The sequence below is a fragment of the Myxocyprinus asiaticus genome, chromosome 25 (assembly GCF_019703515.2).
Source record: "Myxocyprinus asiaticus isolate MX2 ecotype Aquarium Trade chromosome 25, UBuf_Myxa_2, whole genome shotgun sequence".
Taxonomy (NCBI): domain Eukaryota; kingdom Metazoa; phylum Chordata; class Actinopteri; order Cypriniformes; family Catostomidae; genus Myxocyprinus; species Myxocyprinus asiaticus.
In genome coordinates this window covers 21,713,595-21,729,695 of record NC_059368.1, presented here as the reverse complement: position 1 = coordinate 21,729,695, position 16,101 = coordinate 21,713,595, and the positions used below count along the sequence as shown (strand labels likewise).

General features: G+C 37.0%; 1 protein-coding gene across 3 annotated transcripts in view; it reads right to left on the bottom strand.

Annotated features, from left to right (window-relative positions):
- The window catches only part of cracd (capping protein inhibiting regulator of actin dynamics), a 39,205-nt gene that overhangs the window by 6,389 nt on the left and 16,715 nt on the right, over positions 1-16,101 (bottom strand). For 2 of the 3 annotated variants that reach the window (XM_051655680.1, XM_051655679.1), the window contains 2 exons: positions 2,944-3,109; positions 1,228-1,357 (listed from right to left, as the gene is read on the bottom strand). In XM_051655680.1, the coding sequence (XP_051511640.1) occupies positions 1,228-1,269 (42 nt within the window). In that variant the 5' untranslated portion in view covers positions 1,270-1,357; positions 2,944-3,109. Of the gene's footprint in view, positions 1-1,227; positions 1,358-2,943; positions 3,110-12,068; positions 12,231-13,625; positions 13,678-16,101 lie in introns of those variants that run through there. The other variant, XM_051655678.1, reaches the window with a different exon arrangement.

Below are 16,101 nucleotides of genomic sequence, written 5' to 3'. Positions count from 1 at the left end.
AGACCAAGAAAACTTTCAGAGAGAACTCCTCGTAGGATTGCTAGAAAGGCAAATCAAAACCCCTGTTTGACTGCAAAAGACCTTAAGGAAGATTTAGCAGACTCTGGAGTAGTGGTGCACTGTTCTACTGTGCAGCGACACCTGCACAAATTTGACCTTCATGGAAGAGTCATGAGAAGAAAACCTTTCTTGCATCCTCACCACAACTTTCAGCGTCAGAAGTTTGCAAATGAACATCTAAACAAGCCTGATGCATTTTGGAAACAAGTCCTGCGGACTGATGAAGTTAAAATATAACTTTTTGGCCACAATGAGCAAAGGTATGTTTGGAGAAAAAAGGGTGCAGAATTTCATGAAAAGAACACCTCTCCAACTGTTAAGCACGGGGGTGGATCGATCATGCTTTGGGCTTGTGTTGATGCCAGTGGCATAGGGGAACATTTCATTGGTAGAGGAAAGAATGGATTAAATTAAATACCAGCAAATTCTAGAAGCAAACATCACACCATCTGTAAAAAAGCTGAAGATGAAAAGAGGATTGCTTCTACAACAGGATAATGATCCTAAATACACCTCAAAATCCACAATGGACCACCTCAAGAGGCGCAAGCTGAAGGTTTTGCCATGGCCCTCACAGTCCCCTGACCTAAACATTATCGAAAATTTGTGGATAGACCTCAAAAGAGCAATGCATGCAAGACAGCCCAAGAATCTCACAGAACTAGAAGCCTTTTGCAAGGACGAATGGGTGAAAATCCCCCAAACAAAAATTTAAAGACACTTAGCTGGCTACAAAAAGCTTTTACAAGCTGTGATACTTGCCAGGGGGTGTTACTAAGTACTGACCATGCAGGGTGCCCAAACTTTTGCTTCGGGCCCTTTTCCTTTTTTGTTATTTTGAAACTATAATAGATGAATATAAAAAAGTAAAATTGCTTAAAAAATTAAAGAAATGTGTTATATTTAACTTTAAGCCTCTTGGAAATCAGGCCATCTTTTGCTCGCTTAGCTATTCACAGCAACATCAATTTTGATCAGGGGTGCCCAAAAGTTTGCATGCCACTGTACACAAATTCTTTTTACTCAGGCCTTGATGGTAATGAGAAAGTCTAACGCTAATGTCATATTATGTGTTAGTACAGTTTTGGTTAGCAGGGCTGGATTGTGTGCATATGAATGTATAGCCAAATATACCTTTAATTATACTGTGTTTGTACACCGTCTCACCTGAATGTTCCTGACTTTGTCTGAAACATTCTCCAGGGACATTGTCTGCCCTGGGTATGCCTTCTCGGAGTCCTCGGGGATAAATACACTCTCGTGTGAAAAAGCTCGAGAACCTAGGGTGTTTAACTCCCTGTAAACACAGATATAAATATGCTCTTTATGACACTGCCTTCCTGTAAATGTTTTCAATACATTATCCACCAATTCAACAACTCTATGTCCCACCTTTTACTAATGACACAATATAAGATCAGAACTAATTGATTTAGTTATCTTCAAAGATTTTAGGAGCTTTATCACCTAATTTTAAAGAGCACCTATTATGGTTTTTCAAATATTACCTTTCACGTAGTGTGTTATATAGCTGTTTGTGAATGTAAAAAAGTCTGCAAAGTTTCAAAAATCAAAGTGCACGACAAATGGAGTTATTGACACCCAAAAGAAAGAACTGATTCTGAACACCTGAAAAGAGTCGTTAGTAATTCCAGATGTACTTCCTGTACTAACATACGTAGGCTGTGTCTCATTTGGAATTCTGCATGCTAGGTAGGTCGCGTCCTTTGAAGGCTGCAGTATACTGAGTGTCCTCCTTTAAACAAGTCTCGTTTAAACGAGACGGCCTTCGCAGGACAAACGGAAACGGAACGTATCATGGTTGCTATGACAGCACGCCACTCTTTAACAAGCGCAAGTGCTTTGAGTGAGAAGGGAACAAAGTCCCTTTAGAAGGGAATATATGAGGTACATTTTAGGAGAGTTATAATGATGTAAAGAGAAAAGAAAATAGATTTTACGGGTGTACTTTTAGTCTAATACTTTATTTTAATGATATATTAATATAATTATACATATTATATACTCTGCACCCATCTACTGAGGTACTTCAACTTGGGAATTAACATTCCTTGCGTTTTAACATATTTGCGGGCAAATTGGCATCATTTTTTTAGACATTTCCATTGAAGCAAAGAAATTGTGGGTTGTGAGTGCCCACGAAGGATACACCTCATGCATCCTCCGAATTCCCGTGAAAGAAGGTCACATCCGAAGGCTGCATTCGAAGTGTACTACTCACTTTAATGAAACAAGATGGCCTCTAACATATGCGGCTGACTAATGCGACCTCCGGAGGTTGCATCCTTCCAAACGAGACAGCCATAATTTGGTAACAAAAAAACCCACCTCTGGTCTTCACTGGCTGCTCGCGAACAGCTTTGACCCGCCCTCAAACACTACACTAAGCGATAGACCAATCAGAACAGACTGGGACATCTGACAAATCAGAGCAGAGTAGGTTCTCTGAAAGGAGGTGTTTAGAATGAATCCTTTAGATCGGATCATTGAACGAGTCGTTTTTGACACTGGGGAAAAAGGTAATGCTGCAATTTAAATTATGAGCAAATTAAAGTGCTTTTTAACCTTGGATGCTTGTAAATCTATTGTATGAGACCTTTAAAACAAAATTAGGCACGTTGAAAAACCATAATAGGTGCTCTTTAAGAGAATACATAATCCCATAAATATTAAATATAGAGGGTCAAAAAGTTTCAGGATACTTATACATCATGAAGGATAATTATACAGATTACAAATGACTCATGCTACATAAAAGAAAGTAATACTATTTTGCATAGCCTCATAGTTACAACAGATCCTGGCCAAGTAAACTGTTAATAAAAGATATATTTAAAAACATTGTTTAAAGACAGAGTTTACCTTAGATACTGATTGTTCTCTTCGTTAAATGAGGCCACCCCATTCCAAACATCATCAGTTGAATGGCTTTGTTTAAGTTCAGATCCCTTAAACCGTTCTGCTTCCCTCCTTTTCTTTTTCCCAAATAGACGCCGGAGTGGCTGGAATTTGCCCTGCCGTCGCCGCTCTGGTAAAAAGTGAGAGGTGATAAATACCTAAACTTAACATGCTCATATTCAGTGTTGGGTAAGTTACTCTAAATAAGTAATTAATTACTAACTACTAATTACATCATCTACCTGTAATTAGATTTCTGTACTAATTACTCTGTATGAAAAGTAATTGCATTACTTATTACTAATTACTTTCTAAAACCCTTATCAACCTTGGCCAGATGAAAAATACAAGGATAGACATGAAACTGTTTTTTTTAATTCTTTCAAAAAAATCATCTAAAATTAATAAATTATTCATGAACTAGCCAAAGAATTTAAGGGGCCAGCGTTAAATTAAAAAACATATATTTTAACATTAGATTTTAAATTCACTGTTGTTTTATATAGAATTGCTGTATAGTCTATACGGTATTTAACGCAATTACATCAGAAGTAACTAATTAATTTACTGAAAAATTAAGAGTAATCCCTTACTTTTTTCAACGATAAGTCATTTAATTACAGCAATCAATTACTTAGTAATACATTACACCCAACACTGCTCATATTTAAATATAAATATATGGTATGTTTTACTGTATGTACAAAAAATCCTGAGTGTGTAGTTCAATGCAAATGTAAATGAAAGACAGATGATCAGAACAGATCAGAGGCTATGAAATGTAGTTATATCATATGAAAGCCCTTGTCTTGACAAACACCTATACTTATGGTGACCAGATGTCCTGTTTTAACATCCAGTAATGCCAAGGCCATAAGAAGCACAATCATAAACAGGCATAGCAGAACAAATGGAAAGCCAAGAAACAATTACAAGACTTGTAACTGCTAAATACAGTTTTTTTTAATATAAGTCTGTAATATAAAGAGACAGCATGGCAGCTAATCAGTTTCAGTTTGAGAAGAGTCACAGAAAATTTACAGAAAATTGCAATGCAATTTTAAATGATAATACATTCTATTTATATAGCGGCTTTTCTAAAGGTCAAGGTCACTTTACAATCAATGTGAAATAAATTTACAACCATCAAATTACAATCAACAGATTAGACCACAACAAACAATAAAAGCAAGAGTTCGATATGATATTAATTTTTCAGACTGTCCACGACTCGGCTCCTAAATAACTTGTCTGAAAGGACTAAATCAACATAAACGCAGCCATCAAAGGAACCGAATTTCATATCAGAGTCGATTCATTGAAAGATCTCCACAATGACAAATAAAATGTGTGCTTTTTTGAAAACATTTTTATTATCCAAAATCCTTAAGAATTAGGGGGAGAATCAAATATCTAAAGCAGTAGAAGATACAGATAATACTTTAGATTACAAGAATAAACAACTGAACATCACAGATTTTAACCTAATTCGGTGGCAATTGGCAACAATGTTGTAGTTTCTGCACCCTGCAAAATAAGCTACAGCATAATCATTCATGAGTATCAATACCACCAATCAAGAACCAATATAAAAAATGTAAATTTTTTAGCTCTAAGAAAACAACCCAAAACCAGCTTGAAGAAAAAAATGTAAAGAAAAATAATGAACATACCAATTAAAATTGAAATCTACAGATGCAAAGTTTATCCGACATTACTGTATCATATGGTGAGATTATTCCCATGTAACAGCATTAAACAAATGATAAGACAAGGGACCTTTGGTTTGTATTGTGTGCCGTAGAGAGGCTGCATTTCCGGGTGCCAGAAAGTTATTATGAATCGTAAACACCATGGAGATAAGAGTAGCTGAAAAAAGCACTGCTTTTATACAGTAAGTAATTTTACTCACGTGAGTGCCATAATCAAGGGTAGGGTTCAATAATTCATTATCGGCTACAATATTGGCTTTTCTGATGTACTGTATAAGTGAATTGGTGGATACAGTATAATTTACCTCACAATACTGTATTAATATTCTAATGCCAAGAATAAATATTTTAAATAACTTTTTTTTTTTTTTGAGGAAAAAAGAGATTGTCCATCGCTTATACTAAGTGTGAGTCTGTGAGAAGGCAAAATGTATTGCAGCATTAGGTCAACAAACAATTAATTTTACTTGTCTAACCTACATACAAACTACAGAGCAAGCTATAAGCATGTCTATAACATGCTTGATTTATAGTTATGTCCATGGTTATCCTTCATTCAGCTTGTTTTCATGTGATATTCCCTCATCACTTTTTATTCCTATTTTTGTCATATCAATGCTCTACGATGAAGAAACGCTGGAAGTTCATTACTTGCTGCTCAAAGCTCTGAAGTCCAATGAAAGTCAAGTCCATTAAAAAAAAAAAATGAAATATATCAGTTTTATATCACAACATTATCATACTGCGACCCAGATATCGATATCATTTCATATCACTAGGTCCCTGATGATTCCCACTTCACTAACCAAGAGCAAATCATCCCCAGACTGTATTTCCCAATGCATATGAATGTGTGTAAATGTCTTTCTGTAGGTGCTCCTGGTGAAATGAAAGGGGTAAGAGGGTCACTCTACACCACTGAGTGGATAAATTTAGTGAGAGATCAGAGTGGATCTGTTACAGGCTAAAAGTAGTGTGGAGTTACACAGCAAGTGTGTTGCTGCTCAAAACACAATGGCAGAATGACAAAGAAAGTAGACATGGTACCTGCTGTCGGTGTATGTTTATGTCGATGTTCTGATGTTTATTCTTTAAGTTATTTTTAGGGCTGTTGATTTAATGCATTCATTCAGAGCAATTAATTATATTAAAGGTGTACTCAGTAATTCTTTACCCTTTAAAAAAGTTTTACTCCTAAAGAAATGAATTGTAATTTTAAAGAAATTAATAAAATCATGATCACTCACATGAGATGAGGACTCTAGTCATATCAGTAACCTTAAAAAAGTTGTTTTATTTTACATGGGGCAGGGGCGCCCACATGGGGGATGCCATTTTAGAATCATATGACTAGCTGAATACTACTGGCTTAATCTCAGTAATGTCTTGTTATTGGACACTTTCACTCTTGGATTAAATTAATCATGTCTGATTGTGAATAGTAAATGTCTACAATGGCATCTATAACTGAAAACTATTGATTTTGAATGATGCTGCTTCCACACCACTAGGTGTCACTGTAAGTCCAAGATGACACAAGCAAAAAGTTACTGAGTGCACCTTTTTTTAGCCCTATTTGGACAGCAATTATTTTACATGGGGACGTTAAGTAATTCCAGTATTTACAGAGGGTAGTCAGTGATTTTATTGCTGTCCAAATCCGAAATGTCTGTGTTTTTCTCCCACCTCCCGCAAAAAAATTCCCAGCCAAATGACCTACTGTTTTTTGACAAACACCAAGGTTGTGCGTTTATAATCCAAAAAGACTTTTTGGAAATCCTTTTTGACCACTTCAAAGTGCCGAACATTTGCGCTGCATGTGGTAAAACAGTTGTGAAAATTGTTGGATTGTGTAACAGAAATGTTTGAAATAATTAACAATAATAAAATGACGTCGCCGCTCCATCACAGTGAGTGGGATCTCATAAGAAAAACGAGAGCCTGATTACATAAACTTTTGAAATGGTCAATTATGGCAGCAATGTAATAAAATTGCAATATATAACATTTTAATATAGAAACATTTACTAAATATATTTATACATAGGGCTTGCATGACTACTGTTTATACGGGTCGAGTAGTCCCAGAAAAGTTGCCGGGTTAATCTTATTTAAAAGGTTAAATTTCCACCGCCACTTTTTAAACACTGACAGATAATTCCAAATGATGTCTGTCATTTTGATGGATAAAACATAAGAAAACCATTTTTACCATAGCCTTGCTTGCTTGCATGCGCTTGTGTGGAGAGACAACTGAAGTGATGCAGATGACGAAACATGCGTATTCCCATTGACAGATTTATTTGGCTGCGTTGATAAACAGTCTTGTCCCTACAGTTTCTTGATTTGTTTCATTGCTCTTCGCAAGAATTTTGGCTTGTGCCGTATGTGAAAATGTACACTGTAAATGTCCGCAACGCTTTGCAGCACGGTTCCCTCATGCTTTAAAATTTTTATTTTCACTTTAGCGTAATTCAAAATATATTTAAACCTAAATATAGAGGTCACATTTTGTGGATTGATGAATTTTCCATATGACAAGTGCAACTGTAATCATGTGATCGACAAAAAGTCTTGCTCGTCCCCCGTGATTTAACTGTCATCCAAACGCATGAGTTTTATCACAGAGGAGCCATGAAAATGTATTTTTACAGATATCACCCTGAGAAACAATAGACCTTTTCCACAAACTGTTATGAAGCGTTATTAAGAGCATAACATTTAAATATTGAGTGTAAATTTATAAACATATGCTTTGTGTTATATTACCCTGTACTTAGTTTTAAAAAATTAATTACCACAGCGGCGAGGGGGGTTTCTATTACAGTAAAATTTGCATCTTCTCCCATCCGATGTCTTAATCCACCGCTCTCTATTTTTTCCTCTTCTGAAAAGTCATTCAAACACAATAAGTGGATTTTTTCTTTTGGTCTTGGAGCAAATGGGTAAGTGAAAATAATATTTGCTGTGATCTCCAATTCACTCCCATTCACCGCTGTTGAAGTTTACCCTGCAAACGTTTACTTCTGCGTTCCAAAACCCAGAGTGTGAAAAAGTTCTGTTGCCATCTGAATAGGTCCCTGGACCGTAATAAGGAATATTCCTATCAAAGCAATTCAAGCTGTTTTTAGCAAGGGGCAGTAAGCGAAACTCCAGCTGTATAGACAATGCACAGCTGTACAGACAACAAACCATACTCAGTATATTTCATACATTCTCATATATTTAATTTGATACATTTTTTTAATTGATTTTCATTACAGAGTTTACTGCTTTGTGAGCAAGTCTGACAGTCACTGTGAAAATACCATTTGTGAAATAACATTCCTAACATACAGTATTTTGCTTCTGTAATGTGACATATTTCTGAGTTACATGGTTAAATTCATATTGAATAATAATGATATTCTAATGATCTCTGATGAGACAAGAACAAATCAAATTACATAAACAGTAACTCGTAAAGATGCTGACAACCACCCCTAAAGATGTGAGTTCGAATCCAGGCTCTCCTAAGCAACCAAATTGGCCCGGTTGCTAGGGAGGGTAGAGTCACATGGAGTAACCTCCTTGTGGTCACTATAATGTGGTTCTCGCTCTCAGTGGGGCGCGTGGTGAGTTGTGTGTGGATGCCACACAGAATAGTGTGGGCCTCCACATGCGCTACGTCTCCGCGGTAACTCGCAACAAGCATAAAATGCGCGGATTGACAGTCTCAGACGCAGAGACAACTGGGATTCGTCCTCCGCCACCCGGATTGAGGCGAGTCACTACACCACCACGAGGACTTAAGAGCGTATTGGGAATTGGGCATTCCAAATTGGGGAGAAAAGGGGAGTTGTGACTCTGTTGTGACTCACGTCTTCTGTCACCACAGTGGAAAACATAGCTGAACAAGTTTATCTAGGATGCAGAAATATTTTGAAAACCCCTGCTCTAAGCCAATGATAGACTTATGTTCAGTGATACAGAAATCATAAAATGTCTTCTGAAGCCACTTTTTGTATTGCCTTATCAATGCTTGAATGAATGAATGAATGTTACACATATATAGCACTTTTCTGACACTACACTTAAAGCCCTATACATAGTGCCCAGGGGACTCTCCTCAACCAGCACCAGAGTGCAGCATCCACCTGGATTATACGACAGCAGCCATAGTGCGCCAGTACGCTCACCACACACCAGCTGTTGGTGGAGAATGGAGAGATACAGCCAATTAATGGCTGCGGATTATTAGGAGGCCATGATTGAGTAGGGCCAATGGGGGGAAATTGGCCAGGACACCAGGGTTACACCCCTACGCTTCTACAAGAAGTGCCCCGGGATTTTTAATTATCACAGAGAGTCAGGACCTCATCCGAAGGACGTTGCCTTTTTACAGTATAGTGTCACTGTACTGTCTATCACTGATGTGTTAGGACCCACAGAGATTGCAGGGTGAGCACCCCCTGCTGGCCTATTCCAGCAGCAACCTTAGTTTTCTCCAAGAGGTCTACCAACCAGGTACTGACCAGGGTCATCCCCGCTTGGCTTCAGAGGGTAACCATGCGAGAGGCGAGGGCTTGTGATAGACGCATTCACATGACCCGCTGAAGTGTAGCATCAGCATTTCCCAGACGTCGCGTTGTGCATTCATTTTACCAGATAATTGGGATGAAGTATCATCACGTGGACCATGCCAGTACTAAAAGCAAAATAAGTAATTCACTATAAGCGCTTTTCATGTGGCGTTCAAAGCGAATCGTGAAAATGCAACAACTGCTAACGCAAAGTGGGTAGCCACGATTAATATTGTGGAGAATGAGGGGTTAAGAGATTTAATGCCCATTGCAATGAATTCGCCAACTGCGGGTACTATTATTCATCCTCCTACTTAGACTTTGGGAAACTTTTACTGTACACTGTACAACTTCAAGACCTATTCTTTGGTGTAAGGAAGAGACAAATTTACATAGAGGTGAAAAGATTAGATTGATTATATAACTCTGTTACATCCAGATTTTGCCTAGTAGCATGAACTGTAAACGCCTTTGTTCTTGTACTTGATTATAAATGTAAGGAACTGTGAAACTCTAAAGGGAACGAGCAGGACTTGCACAGATAAAGAGTTAAGCTGAAGATAATTTGCTCAGAAAAATGTTGGGAAATATGTCTATAATATGACTACACTGTAAAAATAAATAAATAAATAAATCCTGTTGTTTAAAATAAACAAAAACCTGGTAGCTGTAGTTGCCAGAATAATTATGTAAAAAATACAGTAAAAATGTAAACAACTTTACAGAACAACCTGTAAATTTTACAGTTTAAAACTGTTGTAATTTACATGACCACGATGGCACTGTAAAAAATATAATTAAAAAATAAATAAAAATAAATTGTTACATTTACAGTAAAAAAAAAAAAAAAACAACCTTGATTTTAACCTTCTGAAACTGTAAAAATCTGCTTTTTACTTTATAAGGTATTGTTAATCACCCGTGAAACTTACTGAAGAGCACATGATGACATGAAGTTCACCAATAGTGGCTCTTCCAGGAACAATGACAGTGCTCAGTGTCACTCACACAAACACTAAACACCATCAGGGTAACACATGTGAAATTTAAATAATGCAGTAAACATTAACTAAACTACATTAAATATAAAACAGAACACCCCAATGTACGTAACTGATATTAAAAATAAGAAAAAGCATAACTATTCCCATAAAATATAATGAAATATGATGGGTCATGCAGGGAATTCTGGGAACGCCCGATTATTGTTTTTTACTGTAATTTTAACAATAATTTACAGTAAAAAGTACATGTACTGTCTTGTTAAACGATATTATACATTTTTACCATTAATTATACAGGAAAATCATACTTTTTACATCTAAATTTTTTTATTTTTTACAACATTTTATTGTAAAAACTACTGTATTGTCTTAAAATATATTATTTTTTTTTTACTGTATATGTAATAAAATGTTAATATTCGTTAATCAATTAACGTTTTATTTCTGTAGCATTTTTACAGTCTTTTACCGTTAAAATCAGACATTTTTTTACAGTGTACTTTAAAAAAGAAAAGTGTACATTTCATACCAGAATGAAGCCAGAACTGAATGTGAGTTTGCTAAAACAAGGCATAAAAATTACTACATTTTGATAAAAGATTACAAAGACAAACAATTTCATAGTTTTAATAACATGCACCAGTAAGTTCACAATAAGCCAAGGAACATCCATCAGGAAAATAAACTGGGTCAGTTTTGATTTTTATGTTGACTTACCATTTTTACAATTTCTCTCCCACACTGAAATATGTTGTCTCCTTCTCTTCAAGAAAGACGTTTTGTCTCATCAAGTCCCCCTCAAAGCTTTGTCCAAGTCACAGTCTGTCCCCAGCTGTTGCTACCTCATTTCACTGGCCCACAATGCAGTGCTACAGGCGTCCTCAATTACTGATGCATATGATGTGAGTGGACACCACTCAGCCAGAGAAACAGCACCAAGCAATCCTCAATGTGTCTGCCTTTTACTCCTCCATACTACAATCACTATATACTCAAACGTGCCTGTCCCATTCCTATCATTGTCAGTACTGCTAAATCAGTTCACTCAGAACTGACTGTGCCTCTCAGTCATATGTCATACACGAGCTATAACACGCACATGTCCAGTTTAACATAAGAATACACAACCCTGCTCGTCACACTCAAACCTGCCCTGATACTGCCATTCAAATTCAAGTACATGTCAGAATTGCATTTTTACTGATATCAGGTTTCTTAGACTAAATCTGTCCTGTGACAAATGAGTTTGGCTCAACTATGCTCAAGTTGAGCGGCATAGATTCCACCCGAACTAATCGGTCCACTTCTACTCAAAATCTCAGCACCAGTACATGATTAGTTGCAATATATATCATAAATAACAACATAATTGCCACTGCTCCTCATGTCAGCTGTCTATTTGTTTGCCTAACATTAGCTACATGGCCATAAAAATGTATAGACATCTGCTCAACCTAAAATAAAGCATGCCACACACACAGTCACTCTTTTTGAGAAAGAATGGCATTACTCACAGGCGGAACTTTAATAGATAAACATGGTTATAAAAATTTGAGGGCACAAGGTTCACTTGGAAAGGTGTGTGTAAACCACTGATCAGTGGTGTAAACCCTGGACAGCAACAGTAACACAGTGATAAAATCATATTTAAACACACAGGCATGCATGCAGACACAGCACACAATTCTTAAAGAGGCAGTGCTGATAATCTATCCGAAAGACAAAAATATTCTTGATGCAATTAGTTCATCCAATGATGCAGTGTGCTTTAAGAGCAGGCCCTAGGAAAGATCCTCTGTTTTTGTGTTTACCTGGGCTTTCAGATACTGTTACCTCTACCCGTGCGTCAAGCTTAGCCTCCTTACAGTCCATCGCCATGGTTACAATGGGTTTGTCTGCAGCAAGGGTGGAGAGTGGAGGGTTAGTTTGATCACGGAGGTATTTTCCTCATTGATTTGTTTGTGTGTGCAAGTCTGAAAAGAAAATGGAAGGAGGAGATGAAAATAAAAGGATACATAAAGGCTTACAGAAATCATAAGACTCTTTTTCTTTCTTTCCTTCTGGGACCTCGACCCTTTTCATGAGACTGTTTTTGTTTTACAGTACTTCTCTCCAACAACTGTTCTTCCTGTACTTCTTCCCATCTTTTGGTTCCAAATAGCAGGACCTTCTCTCTTTCACTGTAAGTGTGTAAGCATGTAACAAGTCCTGCTCGTCCTGCTCCGAGTGGGATTCAAATCGGCGTCAGCCGGCATAAGAGTGTTAACGAGGAGGCTAAAGGCTACAGCCTCTAGCGTTAGTCGCTAGTGTGCCTATTGAGGCCGGGGAGTGAAGTTTACACATACCGCACAGCTATCACGTACAAGCTGGCTCCCGTTACATGCACATACATGCTAGTTGAATGGCGAGTTTCATGCCATAGCAAACTGATCTCACAGTGAAATCGGAAACAGTAAGTTGACTTTTTTTATGTAAAATTGGTTTGTGTTTATCAAAATTCTCAACACTGCCCCCAGTGGCCAAAGCGGTAAGTGTTGTGGGGCATATATGTGAGCTTCATTTTCCAGGTGTAAAGTACACGAAGTGCCAAAAGCAAATTGTGAAGCAAGTTGTTTTCAGCTGTCCAAGAAGTAATACAGTGAAGAGGAAGGCATGTTTTATAAATTGTACCCCCAACCCAAATTCCAAACCTAAACCTAACCATCAGTGGAGTCAAAATGCAACCATAAACTGACAACACTGATCAAAGGCAGCAGAGCTGCAATACATTTCCTTACTGCTCTAGCTGCTCCGGTGCTAATTTAATCCAATGCCAAAAACGTAATGGTAAAAAGTAGTACTGTTGCTCTTCCAGCTGACCTCACTACCAGTCTATAATACGGAGCCCCTTAAGGCCTCGATATACTTCCGTAGAATTTCTTTATTCAAGGGTAAAATGAAGTTCTAAACAGCTGAGCAATGGTATACTCTTTCCAAACATTCAGACACCCGCCACACCAATGTGGGAGGCATTTAGAAGTACATTTAAATATGAGGATGCTACATCTAAAACCTTAAAAATGTGTTATCAATTACTTTATGCCTTATTGTGAGTAGAGGTCAGTAAAAGAAGCTGTATTAACCATTTGATGATGATTTAAAGTAATATATATGCAGTAGAAAATTTTTAATTTGTCTTGTTTACATTATGAATTCATGACACTAATGCGCTAACGTGCTACATGCGGCCATAATATGTGCCGGTTACACTGTTATTGTAATCTATAATGACACTGATACCATTGCAAAGATAAGTGTATTGAAGTGTTAATGTGCAGAACAAAGATAAAACAATGATGATAGAGGCACATCTTACTTTAGACACTTACCGATGACATGGGCCAATGACAGTAAGGTGTTTAGCAGCCGATAAGAATTTTTCCTAAAAATGTGTCCAAGCGAGCTGTTACGAACCACTGAAACAAATGCAAAAACACCTTCTTTTTAGCCAGATTTTGTTCTAAATTACACCACACCCGTTCGTTCTTTGATTTCGTAGGCAGTATATTGAGGCCTTTAGAGGGCAGGGTGTTTTGTTTTTTCTGAAATAGTTTTGCATGCCCTTGCAAAAACGTTTGCGTCCCTCGCAATAGTTTGCCTTCCCTCCCAACAAGTTTTGCGTTCTTTTGCAATAAGTTTTGTGTTCACTTGCAATACATTTACCATGGTTTTACTACAGTAGCCATATTTTAACTATGGTATTTGTAGTGAAACCATAGTAATAATACAGGAAAATGAAAACTATGGTAATAAAAATTATTTTGTTGTTATATGGTTTAACAACGAATACCACAGTTTAACCATGGTATTTGTAGTAAAATCATAGTAACCACAATATTAACCATGGTTACTTTATGGATACAGTACACTGTATAAAAACCATAATTTCCATCTAAAAGCTATGGCTACTTTTCATAGGTACTACAATAGGCTATTTCTATAGCAAAAACATAGTTTCCGACAAAAAATCATGGAACTGTCAGAATACCTACTATAGTAAAGCCATGGTTTTACTTCTGTATCCATTGTTAAACTATGGTATTTGTATAACAATTTGTATAGATTTTTTATTACCATAGTTTTCATTTTCCTGTAATACACTATGGTTTCACCATGAATATCATGGTATAATATGATTACTGAAGTAAAACCATGGTAAATTTATTAAGAGGGAATGCAAATCTATTGTGAGGGCACTCAGTACTATAACACCAAGAGCAGCTCTAACCATTGTTACAAGCATTTCAAGCCCAGACTTGCTTGTTTGACTAAACCAGAAATTGAATATATGTGGATTCCTGGAACTGTGTCCCTGTGACCCCTGAACCTAAAAATCAATGTATCTAAAAGCTACATTACTCTTTAAAAGTCTTGGGATATCCCATAATAACCCTCATAAAGGAATTTAGCCAAGATGACACACCCTACTAAGTGGTCGTGAATATTGTAGTAAAACATACCTGCCAACATTGGATTGTGAAAAACAGGGAGACTTTATTTTTTTGGTGGGGGTGTGATGGTTCGTATGTTCGAGGCACGGAAGCCAGTGGAGTTTCTGGTGCCCCCTAGGTAAGATGCTGCCACCATAGGGAGTAGGTGCACTACGCAGACTGCATAATATGCGTATTCACCTTATGCGCCAGAGAAACTAGAGCACAGCCATCTTAAAAATGTTGTCTCTGAACTTCTGGTCTAGCGTTGTCTATGTAGATATCTATGGTGTTGATGTCAAAGTGTAATTAGCTAGCAAAGTGGATTTACAGGCTATATTACAGGTTGTCAGAAGCTATCATGAGTATTTTAATGTGTTCAGGGAATGTCATAACAAATGAAGATTTTAAAACAAGAGTATTTCATTCATAAATACACAAGATGGTAGTTTCTGATGTGAAAAAAGCTCGGAGGATCATCAGAGACTCCAGTCACCCGAGCCATGGGCTGCTCTCACTGCTTCCATTAGGCAGGCGGTATCGCAGCATCAGGACCCGCACCAGCTGACTTCATGACAGCTTCTTCCCCCAAGCAATCAGACTTCTGAACTCTTGATCTCTTACGATCACTATACATCAGCACTGCAATACAATACAACCTACTGTACATTTTATATATACTATATATACTACTTTTTACTGTATAATGTGTATTCTGTATTGTACACTGTACATTGTATGTTATTATTTGTATATTGTGTTGTGTGTAATTATGTGTATATTAGATTTTAAATTGTGTTGTGTAAATTTGATGTTTATTGTAGATTGGTATATGTCTCATCACTGTCACGACTGCTATGTTGCTCGGAACTGCACCCAAGACTTTCACCCACTGTTGCTCTTGTGTATATGGTTGTGTGACAATAAAAGTGATTTGATTTGATTTGATTTGAAGATCCTACCATCAAGTTGTGGATGTTCTGATATGCTTCTGTGCTCATGAAACTCGAAGAGACAACACATATCTCTGTATGACACCTCTGGCCATCTTTCGTGTCATTCACCCATCGTGTTTTGTGTTATTGTTAAGGTGAGTAGACTTTTTTTTGAGTGTTAAACCGGGACAGGGGAAGGCTGTAACTATATTTATACACACACAAACACATGTGAAAGTGTATGTTTTATTTTATATTCCATTTACAACTATTTTAATCACATATGTAGGGAGACAAATTAATTTTAAAAAGTACAGTTGTAATTTTCTTTAATGTTATGAACTTGCATGTGTAATAATACGAGCTGTCACTGCTGGAAATTTCATGTCAACTACACATTTGAACACATTATGGTTTAGTTAAAACCAAAAAATGTATCA